The sequence below is a fragment of the Dipteris shenzhenensis genome, chromosome 3, assembly GCF_047967505.1.
Source record: "Dipteris shenzhenensis isolate YYH24624 ecotype China chromosome 3, Dip_SZ_1.0, whole genome shotgun sequence".
NCBI classification, from domain to species: Eukaryota; Viridiplantae; Streptophyta; class Polypodiopsida; order Gleicheniales; family Dipteridaceae; genus Dipteris; species Dipteris shenzhenensis.
The window spans coordinates 15,415,468-15,433,795 of record NC_141598.1 but is presented as its reverse complement, the minus strand read 5'-3'; the positions used below and the strand labels follow the sequence as shown (position 1 = coordinate 15,433,795).

Below are 18,328 nucleotides of genomic sequence, written 5' to 3'. Positions count from 1 at the left end.
TGGGAGCAAGTTCAAGTTTTCCCTCTACATTCAGATGGAGTGACAAACAATGGAGTGTGCTTGCAAACTGCCTCTAGAAATTCCTAGAGCATTTTCAATCATGCTTTCATTGATGGTAATCTTATGACCTTGACAAACTAGTTGCCTCTCCTTCACATTCACCTCCTATACCAACCTAGTGAAGTTTTGGAGAGCATCCAAATTGGGCTTTTGAAGAGCAAGAGAGCCCAACTACACTGTCAAGGTGAGAGCCACTATGGTGGTTGTAGCTTGAATTTTGTAGGAATTACTACTTGGTGGTAGTGGTTATCATCAGCCACTTCTGTTGTGGCTACGATTCCACTAGGCTGGCAGTTAAAATTACCAGCCACTGCTACCACCAGGCTTAAGCATGCATGATCACTATGAGTGTAGTAAAAATTACCATTCACCGGGCTCATATGCTCGGTAGAGTACTATAGTGCATGGTAATGAGTGATTATAGCCATGTCTATCGTGGCTATGATTCCACCGGGCTGGCAGTTAAAATTACCAGCCACCACTCACCCACCACCGGGCTTAAGTATGCATGATCACTACGAGTGCAGTAAAAATTACTAGCCATTGGGCTCGCATGCTCAGTAGAGAACTAGAGTGCATGGTAATGAGTGATTAGAGCTTCATGATTTACCTTTGTGGGAATTACCACTCAGTGGTGGTGGCTCTCATCAGCCACATCTGTCGTGCTAAGATTCCACCGAAGTGGCTTGTTCACCCACCACATGGCATCTACTTTATGATTACCAGCCCATCTGGGGTGGCGCCTAAGATTCCACTACAATGGCCTAAAATTAATATGGATGAAACCCCGGGGGCTCCAGCCACCACAGTGGCTTGAACTTTATAAGATCTGTGGCATTTGGCATTTTACTATGTTGCTCTCATTTGCCCCTGCTCTGCTACTTTGCTCCACACGCTCCACTACTTTTCTCCACACCCCTCCAGCTCTTTTCCTCCCTTGCTCTTCTTTTCTCCATGCTCCCTCCTCCAACTCTCGTCACTCATTTGCTGCTCACCCACTCATCTTAACCATGCGTACTGCCACCACCCCTTGATGCTCTATGATTCCAATGTTATCTACTTTCTCATATAAGGTGATTTTGTTGCACTCACTTGGAGTAGAAATGCTAGCACTAGTGCCAACCCTTTGTTCCCACAATCCATTCCCCACACATCTGCATGTCACCACCTTAGATGGCATGCTCACAGGGGGCCTTTGTATGGCTATGTTGTATGGGTTCCCCCTAGATGTCGATGAAGGCCTCAATATTTTTAGAGCAGAGTACTCTCAATTTGCTGGGGGGGCTATAATTTGAGTCCTGGCAATGTGCATGGTCTTCGGCCTCCTCCTTTGGCTCCCTAAAAAATTCGTTCAAGTGCAGGTTATTTAAAACCAGGCAAAAAATTGGATAGTGATGATCAAGAGGATCCGTAAGAAAAAGATACAAGTCTCGCAGACTTTTCTATAAGTGTGGCAGACTTACATCCTTTAGAGGATGAGGGGTACATTTGGGGATTTTCACAATTCAGCGTGGCCACAATGCTTATTGATCAAGCTTCGTTGTTCACAAATCAAAGAAAGCTAAATAAGACATTTGCATGCAAATTGTATGAAGATATGAGGAAAACAAGAACTCCAGTTGCCACTAATATCACTCTTTGTCCTATGGCATTTAAGAGACTTCAAGAAGATGATCCTACATTGCTTGATGTCACATTTCAAAAGCATGTGGACTTTCTTGATGCTTTTGAGAACTTTAGAAGGAGTGACTTTGTTCATGGAGAGGCTTTGTACCAAAGCCGATATGGGACTGACATCGAGAAGAGATACATGCTGGCAAAGAATAGATTCTTGGAAAGATGGAGGTTTGAGCCCAATGGGCAACACTTTTGTGAAGCTTACAGGATCGCCCTTGATGAGGTAAGAAAAGGAAACCTGCCACAGATTGAGTGGATGGAAAAGTTTCAACAGGTCATTTGTCATGTATGCATATTTAACGATGACTCGAAGTACATTCTAGAATCAAAAAGGCTGAATTCTGCTCCATTTAGGTTGAAAAAAAGCTCTTCTCTTTTTGAGATCCTGATAAAGGCAAGGGAGTTATGGGTGGGCTATGGAAAGCCACAAACAGTGAAGGGCAAGAGACCTACATCTGAGTACATGGCAAAGAGGACTCAGTTCTATAGATGCTTGAAAGGTGTTAAGGCATACCAAGTAATAAGGTTGAGGCAAAGGATCTGAACACCACTGTTGTAAGATACAGGGATGTTACTTGCATTGTCTTCTACGAGGACTCAGTGTTTCAAAGCATGGTGGATGTTTGCCAAGCATATGAAACAGGAAAGATATCCTTTGAGGCACCAGAGCACACTGCAACTCAGAGGAAAGAAATAATGAAACCGATGTCTATTGTTTGGTGGAGAGCATTAAGGGTTGTTCCAGATGCAATAACAGAAGAAGTATGCAAGAAGATCCTAAGCGGTGACTACTTCTTTGGAAAGAAGAGCAAGCATAGCAACTTGGGATGAAGTGGTCACCCAAATGATTCAAAGTGAGGCTGCTCTCTCGGCACTATTGTTTTTATTAAAATCTAATGATGAGTTAGCTGGCAAGTCAATTGATGTGGATAAGAAGAAAGCACTTAGGCTAGGTCAACTCCTTGATAAGACATGGGCTAGAAAGTGGTTGGCTTCAATGGATGCAGATGTCACACCAACAAAGGATCTAAGAGCTAAAATGCCAAAGGTTGTTGAGATAGAATATATGGACATCAAGAAAAAGGCCTTGCAGTCCACTACCCAAGGTAGAGCAATTGGTGGTTTAGATGATGGTTTTCCATTCAACTTCTCCTATGATATCTTGCTATCAGAGAATGATACAAATTTTGCACACATCAATGGCATTGATACAGAGCATTTCATAACAATGAGCGGTCATGCTTAGGAGAAGCCATGATGTGTATTTTTCATAGATGAATTGCAATACCTTGCAGTTTCACATATAGTTGAACTTGTGCAGTTTATCATAGAAGGTTCTATGGCAAATAAGAAAAGATCAACATTGGTCCTATTCATGATAGAATCACAAAGGGATGCCTTGTATGCGAGTTTGACATCTACATTTGGGTATTTACTTTCAAAAGTATACTATGGTATAGTCCTATGCAATCATATGACTGTCGTGAAAGGCACTGCCATTCAAGTCTTGCAGCCTTTCTTGATGTGCTTCTTATCCAGGGGTGGTGACAATCTAATCAAAATTCCTTTAAGGACTCTCGAGCTTCATTTGAGATGACAAAGAATTTACTGAATGATGGGTGGTAAGTAGCATTGTATTGAATGGGTTTTGCTACAAAGAAATTGCTATGCCAAGGTAGAAATGTAAATGTCATTGATACCCCTCATCAAATTGAGTTCTTTGACACATATTACAGTTGCACTACCTTCTTTGAAGAGGAAAATGTCAAAGAAGAGGGTAGTGAGGAAAATGTCGAAGATGAGGGCAGTGAGTCTAAGGGTGATGATTCTAGCTCAGGTGATGATGAGGATGAAAGCTCTGAATCAATGACTTATGCCAAGAAGAAATCCGCACAAAGAATAAGGGTGATCAATTGTCAACTAGAGTTAAAGAAGTTCCACTCATCATACGGGAAGGCCCGCGGCGGCAAGAAGTAGTAGTACATCACGTCGTAGGAAAAGGTAAGGCTAAATAGGTGGAAGCACTTCCCTTGAAATTAAAAGTGAGGAAGGCACCCTTGATCTTGGGTGAAGGACACACAAGTGGATCAAGCAAGAAAGAAGAAGGTATGGATGAGGCAAAGCATGACCAGGAGGAGTTACCAGGAGGCATAGATGGTTCTTCAACCATGACCTGACATACTCTAGAGCAGCCTACTAGTCAGGTGCTTGGAATTGAAGAGCAAACTACTGAGGACCTTGCTACTGAGACTCCAGTCTTAGAGCAGCCTATTAGTCAGGACCTTGGTAGTCAAAGGCACATTGAGGACATTGGTACTATCTTAGAGCAACCTATTAGTCATGACCCTAGTGCCAAGGGCCTGGCATTGAGGACATTCGTACTAAGGAACATGATGGCTGACGGTTTTGTAATCACAAGTTTTGAACTTTGCAAGTTTTGAACTTCTATGTAAAGCGAATATCTAATAAAAAGTTAATTACTTTTTTGATTTCTTTACTTTCATTATTGTGTATAAAGATTTTTTATGAGGTCCATTTTATACTTAATGGTGTATTTTAAACTTTATGTCAATGTATTTTTATAGTTATGGGTGTTTTCTAATACCAAGTGGGGTGTATACGTACACCGCTTACACATAAAAGGATTTATGTACACTACCTTTCTAAGGGGTTTATGTACACCACCTTTCTAAAAGAAATGGTCATAAAGGTGTGTGCACACCACTTATACATAAAGGTGTTTATTTACACCACCTTTCTAAGAGAATTGGTCATCTATTGATGTTCTTAGGTGATAGTAGCTCAATTCATAAGAAGTTATGAAGATGTTTATGTAGACCACCTTTGTAAGAGATTTGGTTATGCATTGATGTTCTTAGTACTTAATCACTAAATCTTTTGTTTTGAGTTGTCAAATCTAGTTCAAAAAACAACATTACTAGTATATTCAAATATTTTAGACTGTTTTTTAGTCCATTTCTCAAATTGGACTTTACACAAGTCCAAAAATTTTGAATAGTGAGTTCTGAGCTTTGATGTTTCACACACTAGGGTCCATTACTACCAATTAGGTACCTCCCTAGGTGTTATGACACAATGCCAAAAGGGTCGAGCAATGAGACCAGCATCTCCAAGCACATTACATAGACCTTGATGCTTCAAAAACTGCACTTCATCATCGCATCTAAGACCTTGATGTAGAGCTTAAAAGATCTAGAAAGAACACATTCTACTATAGGGCACCTATAAATCCTTGAACATCACCTCAAAAATTTACATAGAGGCCAAGGAAGCCTCACCCCACCACTTCTCACACAAAGGAGCATGCCCCTGTCTCGCCCGTCTCCCAAATCAGCCAACATCTACCTCCAACGGGACCCTTGTGCCTCACCCTTGATGTTTTTGTCCAATAGTTTGTCACTCAGATATTGGGAAAATACAGCCACATAGACCTCCCATAAAGGCATGCTCGAGGATGAGGCCCTCTCTCTAACACTTGAAGTTATGATTGTTTCTATTTCCCTCCATGACGCCCTTCTCTATGTAATCCTTGGGTGGGAGACATTGACAATTTGCCACAAAACTCTAGTGGAAATAAGGATGCCCTTCCCCACACGTGTACAAACCACCACCAACTCAGGTAATTCCCTTTAACTACCTTCTGGCCAAGGTCAGTTTATACGAATGGATGAATAGTGACTTTGATCTAAGGCCAAGCGAGAGTGATAATGTTAGAAGGCTATAAGGAAAATTATCATGGAGTGGATTCTGTCCTTGCCCAAGACCACCACCAAGACCCTCCCCATATTCTTCACTCACCTCCTCCATTGTATCAAGTAACTCCCTAGGGATCACCATCATAAAGGCTCTCACATTGCCATTTTTGGAAGTCTATTGGATCCCCATTACCAAATAGCCTCTCACAAGTGTCTCAAAAACAAGTACCTCATCGTCGCATCATTGATACTAATGGCATCCATACTATCAAGCAATGGAAGTTAGAGCTGCACTTCTTCCTTAAGAAGGTCACCATAGGCATCAATGAATTGTATCTGTGGCCACCCAATGAAACCAGCTTGTATGACTCAGACAACATCATGCCATTTCTTTTGCATAACCTTGACGATGTGCCAAGGGAATTAGTTACTCTATCCCCCCAAGCTATTGTGACAATAGACTCCCTCCACTAATGCTACCCTGCCACCGTAATGTTAGCAATGCACAAGAATCCCCCCAAGGGTGCCCCTTTTGGGCCCCCTAGTTCTGAGGCCTACCAAACTGTATCTATAAGCCCCTAACTTGAGTCTCCTGTAGGTTTTTAACTGTGAGGACTCGACAAATTTTAGAATTGAGGCTAGTAGTTTACCCGCAGACAACCATGATCACCAAGGATGTAGCCGAGTTGGCCATTACATCCAAGCACCAAGACATGACAGTGGGTATAGCTCTAGTGATTGCAAAGTGCCGAGGTGATTATGAAGCATCAAGATGACTGCGTAGCATTTAGGCAATCACAAAAAAGTGGTGGTGCACAAGTAGTGAAATTGATAGTGGATGACCAACACAATTCATAATGCACAACACCATAGAAGGATGGGCTGATACTCAAGAAGATGTCAGCGTTGTTGCTCCAAATGTTGTTGCATGACTATTGATTCCAATTTTTATTCTAAGACTATGGCTCTTGTAGAGCCAAGGAAGGAACTAGTTCAGAGAGAGAGGAAGTGAGCTCTCTAGTACTCATAACCACATATTCTCTCTAGCACTTATAGTGAGATAGTTGAGAGGGAGAGTTAGTAAGCTCTCTAGTAGAGCTCTAGTACTTGTAAGCACAAAGCACAAGTGTATGCATGAGATACCATGCACTCATGACTGTTGTAATAGGCTACAAGTCCCTCTTTTAGTTGAATACAAAGTATCTTTTCCATTATTGATTCTAAGGTTGATGCTAAGACTATGGCTCTTGTAGAGCCAAGGGAGGAACTAGTTCAGAGAGAGAGGTAGTGAGCTCTCTAGTACTCATAACCACATATTCTCTCTAGCACTTATAGTGAGATAGTTGAGAGGGAGAGTTAGTAAGCTCTCTAGTAGAGCTCTAGTACTTGTAAGCACAAAGCACAAGTGTATGCATGAGATACCATGCACTCATGACTGTTGTAATAGGCTACAAGTCCCTCTTTTGGTTGAATACAAACTCTCTCTCTCTCTCTCTCTCTCTCTCTCTCTCTCTCTCTCTCTATATATATATATATATATATATAGGTAGGTAGGTAGATACCTATATACATATCTCTCTCTCTCTCTCTATCTCTATCTACCTACCTACCTACCTATATATATATATATATATATATATATAGAGAGAGAGAGAGAGAAAGAGAGAGAGAGAGAGAGAGAGATGTGTATGTATGTATGTACGCGCATGTGTGTGTGAATATATATGCAGAGAGAGAGAGAGAGAGAGAGAGGGAGAGAGGGAGAGAGGGGGAGAAAGAGAGAGAGAGAGAGAGCGAGAGAGAGGGAGAGAGACCTTACGGTATATTTCTAACAATCTAATATGGACCTCTTGTTGATATGGATAAAGTGGTTAGAAGATGTATGGAATAGGTCCTGTTAGTTGCTGGACCTTGATAATACCTCCATCCATAAGGTCTCTTCTTTATTCTATTATACAAGGCTTGTGTTCTTTTTACAGTTGTAAATATATAGATCCATATATATTGAGATTTGCTCATTTTGATAATATAAAGAGCTTGGAAATGTTTTAATTACTATGTCACTAAAATGGATATCTTTGTCATGAAATAGTTGTGTGACATGTTTTAGTTGTCATAAGTAGGAAAAGATGTATTTTAATTGTCTTTTTGTATTGAGAAGTGTGAGTGGTGTGTCAATTTGTGATAAAGGGTAAGAAGTTGAAGTGTGCATGGTGTATTGAGAAGCATGTATGGTGTATGACGTTGGGGTAAAGGTAAGAATTTGACAGAGCCAAAACCTCTTGATTTGCACATTATGTATTTGCAAGTTTTCCATATTTTAACGGAAAGTTTAAGTCTTTTTATAAAACATTGAGAGGGTCAAAGATAACGGCTAAGAAGTTTGTCACCTCATTAAAAGTAAAGAGGTATAAAAGTGTGAATTATCAAAGGGCTAACTACTCCTCTCAGTCACTTTTCAACAAGTTCAATTAATCATTTTACTAGTCATTTTATATGTGTTGCACTTTATTTTTTAATCTTTTTTTATTATGTTTCTCCTCTCATGCGTTGAACTAGCTATGGTACTCTATAAGAAATCAAGATTTATATTAAGCCTTACCACCTCCAAAATGGCAATACTATGTTCTTGCATGTGAAAAGCTAGAAGCACAAAAGCAAGGTCCATAGATTTCAAAACATATGTGTGGGTGTAAAGATATTCAACTAATATGATGCAATAAGTTTGAATATGAGGAGGGTAGAGGATGCCATTTTGAATATAAAACATGGAAATTTACATATCTTGGGGCCAAAGGAGTTGAGCAAAAATGTATTCCTCTATGGGGAAGAATGAACATTTGCTAACTTGAAGGAAGCCAGGTGAACAATGTGGGTTGTTAATTCCCATGTAATCTTAAGGCAACCGTTTGTTTGACCATTGTTAGATAGTGTTTGTTAGATGACCCTCTCCTCTTGCTACAACTCTTAAGGCCATCCCCACTCCATATAATTGACCAAGTCACTCTATATTTGAACAACCTAGAAATGTAGAAGTGTTAAAGGCACACTTGAACATGAGTCCTACCCTTCCTATTTGGCATCGACAAAGCTATTTGCTCTATGCTCTCTCTGAGTAGTGGCCTAATATCCTACAAAAATGCATTCCCTACTGGCAGTAAAGGCTACCGTGTTCTTGACCCTCCTACTAAGAGACTATGGAAACTAGGTCTGTTTTGTGGTCAAAGCCCGAATGGCTAAATTGGTTGAATTTTCAGTCAGTTAGTACATTTGGGGTTTTTCAAATCTTTGTTGGGCCTTTTTTTAAGTGCATGACCTCTCATCGCACATTTTCCCTACGTAGAAGCTCAAATGTGCTTTGGTTAAATTTTTGGTTTGTGGTAATGTATTGTAGCTTACTTTAGGGTCTTTGAATCTTTGTTGGGCCTTTATTTAATTGAGTGACATGTCATCGATTTTCCCTAAGTAGAAGTGCGCTTTAATAAGCTTCACAAGGTTAAATAAGAAGTTGACCAAGTACAAAGGTCAACACATTCCTTAACACCATGAGAGAATTAAGAAAGGTTGCCTTATAAAACTCAACTTCTTCATTGAAATTGCTTGAGTGACTTTGGAAATGTCCGAAGGTTTTATAATGAGGAAAAGTCCAAATAGGATTCATATCAGAAGTACAAAGGTCAACGCATCCCTAGACACCATGAGTGAATTAGTGAATTTAATTGCCTTATAAAACTCAACTTCTTCATTGAAATTGCTTGAGTGACTTTGGATATGTCGGAAGATTTTAATAAAAAAGTCAAACAGGATTTAGAGAAGAAGCAAGTTAACAATAGGAAAAAGGGTGCCAAGTGCTTGCCCACCAGTGTTCACCAAAAACCGAGGTTTAATGTCAGGTGAATTGTTAAATCTACAAAGAAACCTTGATACAAGGTTTTTTAATTTGTGATTTTGAGGCCATTTGAGTTATATTTTAGTGAAAAAACCTGCAAAATCTTGAAAAAAACTTGTAAATTTTGAAGTTGAAGGTTCTTGCACTAGCACCCAAAAATGTTTTGGGTGAACATTGCCGCCCACTAACTTGGTTAAAGAGTGTGACAATCCCAAGTTCAAGAAAGTTGACAAAGTCGAGTGAAACATGTGGGTAACTAGTGTGAAACTATGACACTAGGAAAAAACACAACCAAACAAAATAAAGGACAAGCCCCAAGACATGCCAATTTTTTCATCTTGAAACATACACATTTGTCGGGTTTTTTACACTAAATAATGCAAAACCTCAACCGTATTCTAAAGACATAGTAAAAAAATTTAGCCCGTTTGTTTAAATTTCAACGGGTGCAAAATAAGGTTTTTTTTCCAAGAAATTTGACTAAGTCGAGGAAACACATGGAGCACAGTTCCCAAGCGACGTGGCAGGCAGGGAGGCCAGGTAGGCAAGCTGCAGAACACGATAACTTTGTCGTTCCAGGTAGGACTTTGTACGAGGAGGGTCTGCCACGTGGAGAACACATGGTGACCTGGTCCAGGACTCAGGAAAAGATCTGCCAGCTGGGCGTCTAGAAGGATTGAATTTTAGCGGAGAGACAGACGGAGAAACCGACGCTAGAAATCCAACAGCGAGCTTTTCTAGCAGAAGAATCCATGGTGGCGGCGAAGGAGGTGGTGAGAGAGACGGAGAAACGGACGCTCAATTTCCAGTATGAACGCCCAAGTTCTTTATAATTTGCACTGCAGCCGCAGAGAACGTAGAATATGATGAGCGGGCGCACTTGCTCGTGAGAGCTTTTGCCGCAGAACAATCGGCGGTGGTGCCGAATCAGGTGGTGCTGCTGCTGCTGCTGAAGACTCTGTCAGCAACAAAATCATGGCGTCTTTCCGGCGACAAGTGAGTGGCTGCCCACCCTTTGCTATCAAATAATCCAATCCCGCACGCTGCCCACCCTGAATTCAACTTTCTCAGCACACTGGAGCTTCTCCCACCTAGCTGTTGCTCCGCATTTTCCACCTCAATTGTGGTTTCATTCGTGCTTGATTCAACGAGCTTCAGCAATTCCTTGCGATTTTCGGAGTCGCGACTACGACCGAGTAGAGGACGATATCGTCGTCTTCCTTGCGAGTTTTCAGCGCAATTCGGCTCTGAGTTTGGGAGTCACGAAGGCCTGTCGAATTTGTCTGTCAGAGGGAGGGAGGACGTAGAGAAGCAGAAATACGGGGAAAACCGCCGACCCGACAGTAAAATCCGGACTCTAGCATGTATCTGCTCTTTAAATCCGTCGATTGCTCCTCCTAGCGCTCACTTCCGCTCGGTGCAGCTGCTGCAATGGCTCGCTGCGAGTTCAACCTACTTTGCCAGCTCCTCCTTGCTGCTGCTCTAGCTTCAACCGCATGGGCTGCACGCCAGGTATTGTTGGTCTTGAGGTTCATTTATATAAGCTCACGAATTTGTAATCTGGTGGACGTACTTTGTGATTTGTGTTATTTCCTTGGTGCGCAGTCGTACGTTGTTTATATGGGCAGCCACGCAGGGGACGCTGATCCTCAAAACATCCAAGCGGCTCATCACGTACTGCTAGAAACAGTCCTCGGCAGGTGCTTTTCTTGCTTGAGCTTATTCGTTCTTCTCCCCTTATTGGTTACTCGCATGATTCGACATTCGTGATAATCAGATACAGGCATGAATGAACTTCAATGAAGTCCGTCGGCTAGTTCTTGTCATTCCGCCATTACTACTAGCTAGTAGCTGCACTCAGCAAAGTGCATTGAAACACCACGGAAACGGTCGAAATGGTTTGTGGAATCTGCACCAGTAGATAGGACAATCTTAGCTTAAGCAGGAGACGTGGTCCTCGAAACATCTAAGGCGGTCCGAGGTAGTAGGAACGCTGATAGTGGTTACTCGTATGACTCAGTCACAAGTATGGCTAATTCTTTACATTCCGCCATTACAACTAGCTAGTAGCAAACATTGATAAATGCATTGAATCACGACGGAAACGGTCGAAACGGTTCAATTTCAGTGTGGACTGTGGGCGAGTAGATAAAACACGCAGGAGACGTGGATCCTCGACACATCCAAGCGGCTCATCACGGACTGCTAGAAACAGTCCCCTGGGCAGGTGCTTGAGCAGTTGAGCTTATTCGTTCTTCTCGCCTAGCGACGCTGATATTGGTTACCCGCATGATTAAATAACACGTGATAATCAGCTACAAGCATGAAATCAAACGCTAATTCTGTTCATTCCGCAATTCCGACTAGCTAGTAGCAAACAGCGATAAATCCATTAAATCACGGTCAAAATGGGTGTGCACTCTGCCACCAGTAGATAGGCAATCTTAGCTCACGCAGGAGACGTGGACGCTTATAAAGCGGCTCACCACAAAACAGTCCTGGGCAGGTCCTTTTCTTGCTTGAGCTTTTATTCGTTCTTCTCCCCTAGGGCCGCTGATATTTGTTACTCGCATGATTTCACAATCGTGACAATCAGCTACAGGCTTGAAATAAGTGGGCTAATTCTATTCATTCCAATTTCCGCCATTACGACTAGCTAGATAGTCGCAATCAGTGACAAATGCATTGAATCACAAAGGAAGCACTCTTCTCATCACAAAACAGTCCTGCGCAGGTGCCTTTCTTGCTTGAGCTTATTCGTTCTTCTCCCCTGGGACCGCTGATATTGGTTACTTGCATGATTCGACACTCGGACAATCAGTTAGTTACAAGCATGAGATCAGTCGGCTAATTCTTTTCTTTCCGGTCCGCCATTACGACTAGCTGCTAGGGACGTTCAATTTCAATTGTGGACTCTGGGCCACTAGGTAGGACAATCTTAGCTCACGCCATGGAACTTTTAAGCTTTGTTACCGGGGTGTTTTCAGCAGAGATCCTCTCTAAGTAGTGTGCCCATAGTTGCAGAGTGATTCTCTCCCTATGATCTGCGCTATTAACGTAAGAATCGACTTTCGAAGATGTTGAGCTAAGTACAGCCTTTCTACGTTTATGGAGGAGCTCGACAGGCTGGGGGGCAGAACAGACTCAAAGGGGAGGAGCCCTCAATCCCGGAGGAGGGATGGAAACGAATAAAACTCTGCTATGACTCCGTTTGCTTGCGTTGTATATTCGCCTTATGGGAACTTGAATCTCGTTAGAATGGTAATCTAAATCGTGGTTTTCTCCGCGTTTGGACCAGCTATGAAGCAGCCCAGCAGTCAATGATCTACAGCTACACGCGTTCCATCAATGGCTTCACTGCAGTGCTGGAGCCTCATCACGTCTCTGCTTTCACAGGTATTAACAATGTTCACACAACACTTGGGGTTTCAAAATTCAGGTTTTTCATGAGAATTGCAGATATTTTAGCTAAAACTTTTTTAGAGATTTTACACCATTGTGTTGATTCCTTAAATTCTAATAGAGAAGATTGGTAATCTGTTGGGCAGGGCCTAATAAGTGTGTTGCTTTGGCTAATTTTAATTTTGGTATAATTTCTACAGCAATGCCTGGAGTTATATCAGTCTTTCCTAATAGACTCCATAGGTTGCACACAACTCGGTCTTGGGAATTCTTGGGGCTAGAAGACGTGTCAGGATACACACCCAAAAATTCTCTTTGGAAGAAAGCTCACTATGGCGAAAACATTATCATTGGCATGTTCGACACAGGTATGTGATTGAGCTCTTTAACACTAGTGAGTCTATCAATCAATGGATGATTTGACTGGCTACCAAAGAGGAAAGCATTATGATTTATGAACGATGTCCAAAGTGTTTGACATGTTGATTTATGGAAGGAATTTGGCCGGAATCCAATAGTTTCAACGATGATGGTTTTAGTCCTATCCCTACGAGATGGAAAGGAACTTGTGTGAGCGGAACCAATTTCTCATCGGCCAACTGCAATAGGTAGGCTTGCGGTTGGCTTAAAATGTGCTCTTGGGTAGAATCAGATTTGCAAATCTAAGCCATACTCAATCTCATGGATTCCTACATTCTCATGTTCATTTAGGAAGCTTATTGGTGGTCGCTACTTCATCAAAGGCTATGAGGCTGAGAATGGCCCTTTGAATGAGACTACAACAAGGGATTTCTTATCCGCAAGGGACAAGGAAGGCCATGGAACGCATACATCCTCCACAGCTGGTGGTAGCACCTCCGCTGGTGCCAATGAATTCGGATTTGCTAATGGAACTGCTAGAGGAGGGGCTCCCATGGCTAGAGTGGCAATGTACAAGGTGTGTTGGTCAGCTGGTTGCACCGATGCTGACATCCTCGCTGCTTTTGATGCTGCCATTGATGATGGTGTTGATGTCTGCTCTCTATCGATGGGATCAAGTCCGCCTCTTGTGGACTACTTTTCAGATGCTATTGCCATTGGGAGCCTCCACGCAGTGGCTAAAGGCATGATTGTTGTTTGCTCTGCTGGAAACGATGGTCCAAGTTCATCTACGGTCTCTAATGTTGCCCCTTGGATCCTTACGGTGGCTGCTAGCAGCATTGACAGACAGTTCCCAGCTATTGTGGCTCTTGGCGACAAATCCAATTACACGGTTGGGATTTATTACTTCCCTTGGAATGGTTTTGCAAGAGTAAGGCATGTGAATAACAATTAGCAACTTGCTTGAAGAGAATTCTACACATCGCCATGTTGTATGTCAAGCAATTATAAAATATGCAGTGTTCTTTATTGTCTTGTGTTGTCAGTTCTTGTTTTATATATCAACAACATTCTTGTAGCAAGAATGTAGTATATATCTAACGATTCTTAGAATGATGTGTGGCACTGTGGTTCCAGGGAGCTAGCCTTTCAGAATATAGACTCCACAACACAATGTATCCCCTCATAGCGGGGAGTGATGTTCCAGTTGCAGGCTCAAATGTTACGGCCAGGTACATATTGACGCTTTTTGTTGATGAGTCAAGTTGACGAGGTCGAGCTGAGATAGGTGCTAATTGATGAATGTATGCGGGCATTGGTAGCCAACTCTGTTTTCTAGGCTCATTGGATCCGAAAAAGACGAAGGGGAAGATAGTGGCATGCTTGCGAGGGGTAAATTCGCGGGTGGACAAGGGGGCAGCCGTAAAGTTGGCAGGAGGTGTAGGGATGATCCTCTGCAATCAACCCACGGATGGCAATGAGTTGCTCTCAGATCCACACATTATTCCGGCCGCACATGTCAACGCTACAGACGCAGCTTCCATCTTCAAATACATCAATGACTACGGGTACTCACGATGTCCCTCTAATAACATTCCATCATTAACGGCACCCATCATGAATTTTGATGCACACCAAGGGTACTTAAAACAATTTCAATGGATTCATGCATCATAATGTAACAAATCTGGTCTTTGATAACCAAAACATGTAGATCCTCAGCCGTTGCATACATAGGCTACCCACGCACACTTTTGGATGCAAAGCCAGCACCTCAGATGGCATCATTCTCTTCTCAAGGCCCTAATAGTCTCACTCCTGACATTCTCAAGGTGATTCTTTTGGCCATTACTTTTGCTCATTCATTTATAGCCCAAATCAAACTTCTCCCTACCTAATATTACCCCTACTTTAGAGACAATCTTTGTTACATATTCGGGGTGTCCCAACGTTACGAAGTTGATTAATTGTTTTCTTTTGTAGCCGGATATCACCGCTCCTGGCTTGAATATCCTTGCAGCTTGGACAGAAGCGTCTCCACCAACACTGTCTCAATTTGACCATCGGGTGGTTAAATACAACATTGTCTCAGGCACCTCCATGTCTTGCCCTCATACTTCCGGCATTGTCACTCTTCTACGTGCTCTTCACCCCGATTGGAGTGCGGCGGCTATAAAATCGGCTATAATGACATCTGGTATGGTATATTCTTTACAGTTTGTTTCCTCTAATATGTCGTATTCTGTCAAGCTGCAAATTGATGACACTAGCCTATTTAATCTACTGCAGCAATCCACCAAGATAACATGAAAGAGGCAATCCTCAATAGCAGCTCACAGGCTTCAACTCCATTTAACTATGGCGCAGGCCACATACATCCGAATGGTGCTGCCAATCCGGGCTTGTTGTATGATGCATCCATAGAAGATTACTTCCTTTTCTTGTGCAGCTTAAACTACACCCAATCAGACTTGATGAACCTCACGGGCATGAGCACAAGTTGCCCAAAAAGTCCTTTGATAGTGGCAGATCTCAATTATCCATCTGTCACTCTTTCAGCTCTGAGTGGGGAGTGCAATGTGGTGCGCACTGTGACATACGTGGGAGGAAACAATACCTACAATGTGGTGGTAAGGCCTCCGAAGGGCATTCAAGTGCAAGTGATTCCTTCCAAGCTAGTTTTCTATTCTTTAGGAGAGAAACAACAATTCACTTTGAAGTTCAAGGTGAAGAGAGGCTCCCAAGGTACGTATGTATTCGGCCATTTCTTTTGGACCGATGGGAAATACCGCGTGACTAGCCCGATTTCTGTGAATGCCATTAGCTAGCCAATCACCACCATAGGCGCAAGCTCTCTAGTAACCACATGATGTGTTGATTAGTTAACAAAGAAGAAAGGCCTCAATTGAATTCTTTGTAGGTGGAAGTGCAAGATGATGATGATTCAAAGTTCAATGAGGGAGAGTTCCACCTTGTCCATGAACCTAATCTCAATTCAGCAATTGGATTACTTCTTCCACCCTCTCACGATCTCTTGCTCCTTGCGGAATTGGAAATTTTTCTTTTTTCCTCACAATCATCTACTCAATCTTCTTGATTACATGAAGGAAATTGCATTGCCTCTTAAGGCTTTTTTCTAAAAACATAAATTTATTTGTATGTGGCGCAGCAAATAGATGAATACATTACCTCTTCGCAATACCTCTCCTAACCAACATGAGCAAGCCGACAACAAACAACACATTTTATTGTTCTTTCCATTAACTTGCCACAGTGAGAACAAGTCTCCATGCACAACACAATTAAGGGAATCTAACCTTTAGAAAGCATGGTACCCACTTCCAATAGATTGTAAATCCATCATTAGAGAACAAGAAAATGTGGACTCATCATCTAGAAGAGTGTAAACCCATCTAATTGATGCTAGCATGCACAACATTGCATTGTCCACCTAGGAACAAGTCTTCATCAAAAATATTTTACCTCCACAATGAGAAACGTTTCGTTTCAAACTTTGCAAGTCTTTGGATCAAGCTAGCAATCACAAAATTGGGATGTTATGATTGTATCTTATGAAAAGGGAAATTTAGTCATCTTGGCATTTAAAAACTTTCATCCACATTCCCAAATGGTTATGACTTTAAAGGTAGTCTAAGTGCCAATACAATCATGGAGACATGAATCGACATGTTATAAGAACTCAAATGCTCAATCAAATTAAAACTTTATTTGAAGGAATACAGATGCTAATATGTTCTTGAAAATAGATGATAATACCTTAATCAAAACATCTTCTTCTTCTTTTGAGTACCTTTGTGGCAAGCTGTTCTCACAATCACACATACATACTCATACAACCATTGCTAATGATATTGTTAGGGTGGTATTCCCCTCCAAATAACTGCTATGTAGCCAAACAATGTATTTGGACTGATGATGTGTACTACGGCACCCTGCACAACATGTTAGTTATGCACTCATAATGTCATATCCATAGAGATTTGATGTCAAAGTTGAGTGTCCATTGCAAGGTCAGTGGTGGCTATGATTTAAGGCATATGGATCTTGGAAGTTATCAAGAGATTGGTAGAAGTCAAGGTGGATGGAGATGAAGCCCTAGCCAATTCTCGATCAAGACCTATTGTATGGGTATGCCAAAAAGTGTCCACACAACTTGCAACACACGTTAGGTGTCCATTGAGACTTGAACCCATGACCTCCAAAAGATATACAAGGGCTTCAACCACACAGGCTACAAGCTCAAGAACACACTCAAGAGAAAATCTAGATACATCTTCATCAAAAAACATCAAACAACTTGAGGAGTCATGATATGCTATCATCCCACTTTAGTTTACACATCTACAAGTTTTTGCTGCACTTTTCCTTAGTTGTGCAATTAGCATAAAATTAAACTCTCCTAAAGATGATCCTTCAATCAAAATATGTATAAGAGCATCCTAAATGAATAAAGGTACATAAGGATAACTTAATTTTATTGGTTCTCCAAACACCTTCAATAATTGAGTAGTGAGATAAGACCTCTAGAAGCATGGCAAGGCACAACTAACGAATGGTTCTGGCAGGGTATGGAAAACCTCAAAAATTGCTGGTATTTCTAGTCCTACTTCAGTCCACTTTACGTACTTGAAATCTTACAAAAGAACTCTTCCATCTCTCTTCCAAGACTTCCCTTACCACAGATTGCCCAAAACATTTACTAACAACAAAAAGCTCTCAAGACCCCACTTCCAAATTACTCAACCACATCAACCATTGAAGCATAGTATTTTGATTTTGTCTCTGCTACTAAAGCAATTAAGAAAATTAGCAAGAGAGCTTAAGAGTTACAATAAAACAAATCCTTCAAAGGATAAGATAATGAATAATTTAAAGAAATATCTCCTTTGAGAATCAATAATCTCATAAGATTTTGGAGGGAATGCTGGTAACTTTTGAAATAGATTTGGCAAATAGTCCATGGACAAGAGTCAAGTTACTTATTGTAGAACATCTAGGTCAAGTAAGTACCATTCATATGCAAAGGATCCTGTGCCAAGTAGGTCACCATTCATATGCAAAGGATGGCCTCGCAGTTTCCCTAAGATGAAACTTGTACACCCCAAAAACATCAGACATTAGGGGAGAATTGGGGTCTCAAAAAGGCCTCGTCAAGAATGGATTAAGAATGGATTAGGATAAGACCAAATGAACCCACTATGGT

The 18,328-nt window shown here is 41.6% G+C and overlaps 1 protein-coding gene across 1 annotated transcript; it reads left to right on the top strand.

Moving 5' to 3' along the window:
* The first annotated feature begins 10,435 nt into the window (after window positions 1-10,435).
* Window positions 10,436-16,018, top strand: LOC147903418 (subtilisin-like protease SBT5.4). The gene is made up of 11 exons (XM_087372481.1): window positions 10,436-10,854; window positions 10,948-11,042; window positions 12,641-12,738; window positions 12,945-13,112; window positions 13,241-13,352; window positions 13,456-13,996; window positions 14,242-14,336; window positions 14,427-14,672; window positions 14,819-14,936; window positions 15,088-15,301; window positions 15,394-16,018. Exons 1-11 carry the CDS (start codon window positions 10,774-10,776, stop codon window positions 15,930-15,932), a joined length of 2,307 nt encoding a protein of 768 aa, XP_087228607.1. The 5' UTR covers window positions 10,436-10,773; the 3' UTR covers window positions 15,933-16,018.
* Window positions 16,019-18,328: the final 2,310 nt, after the last annotated feature.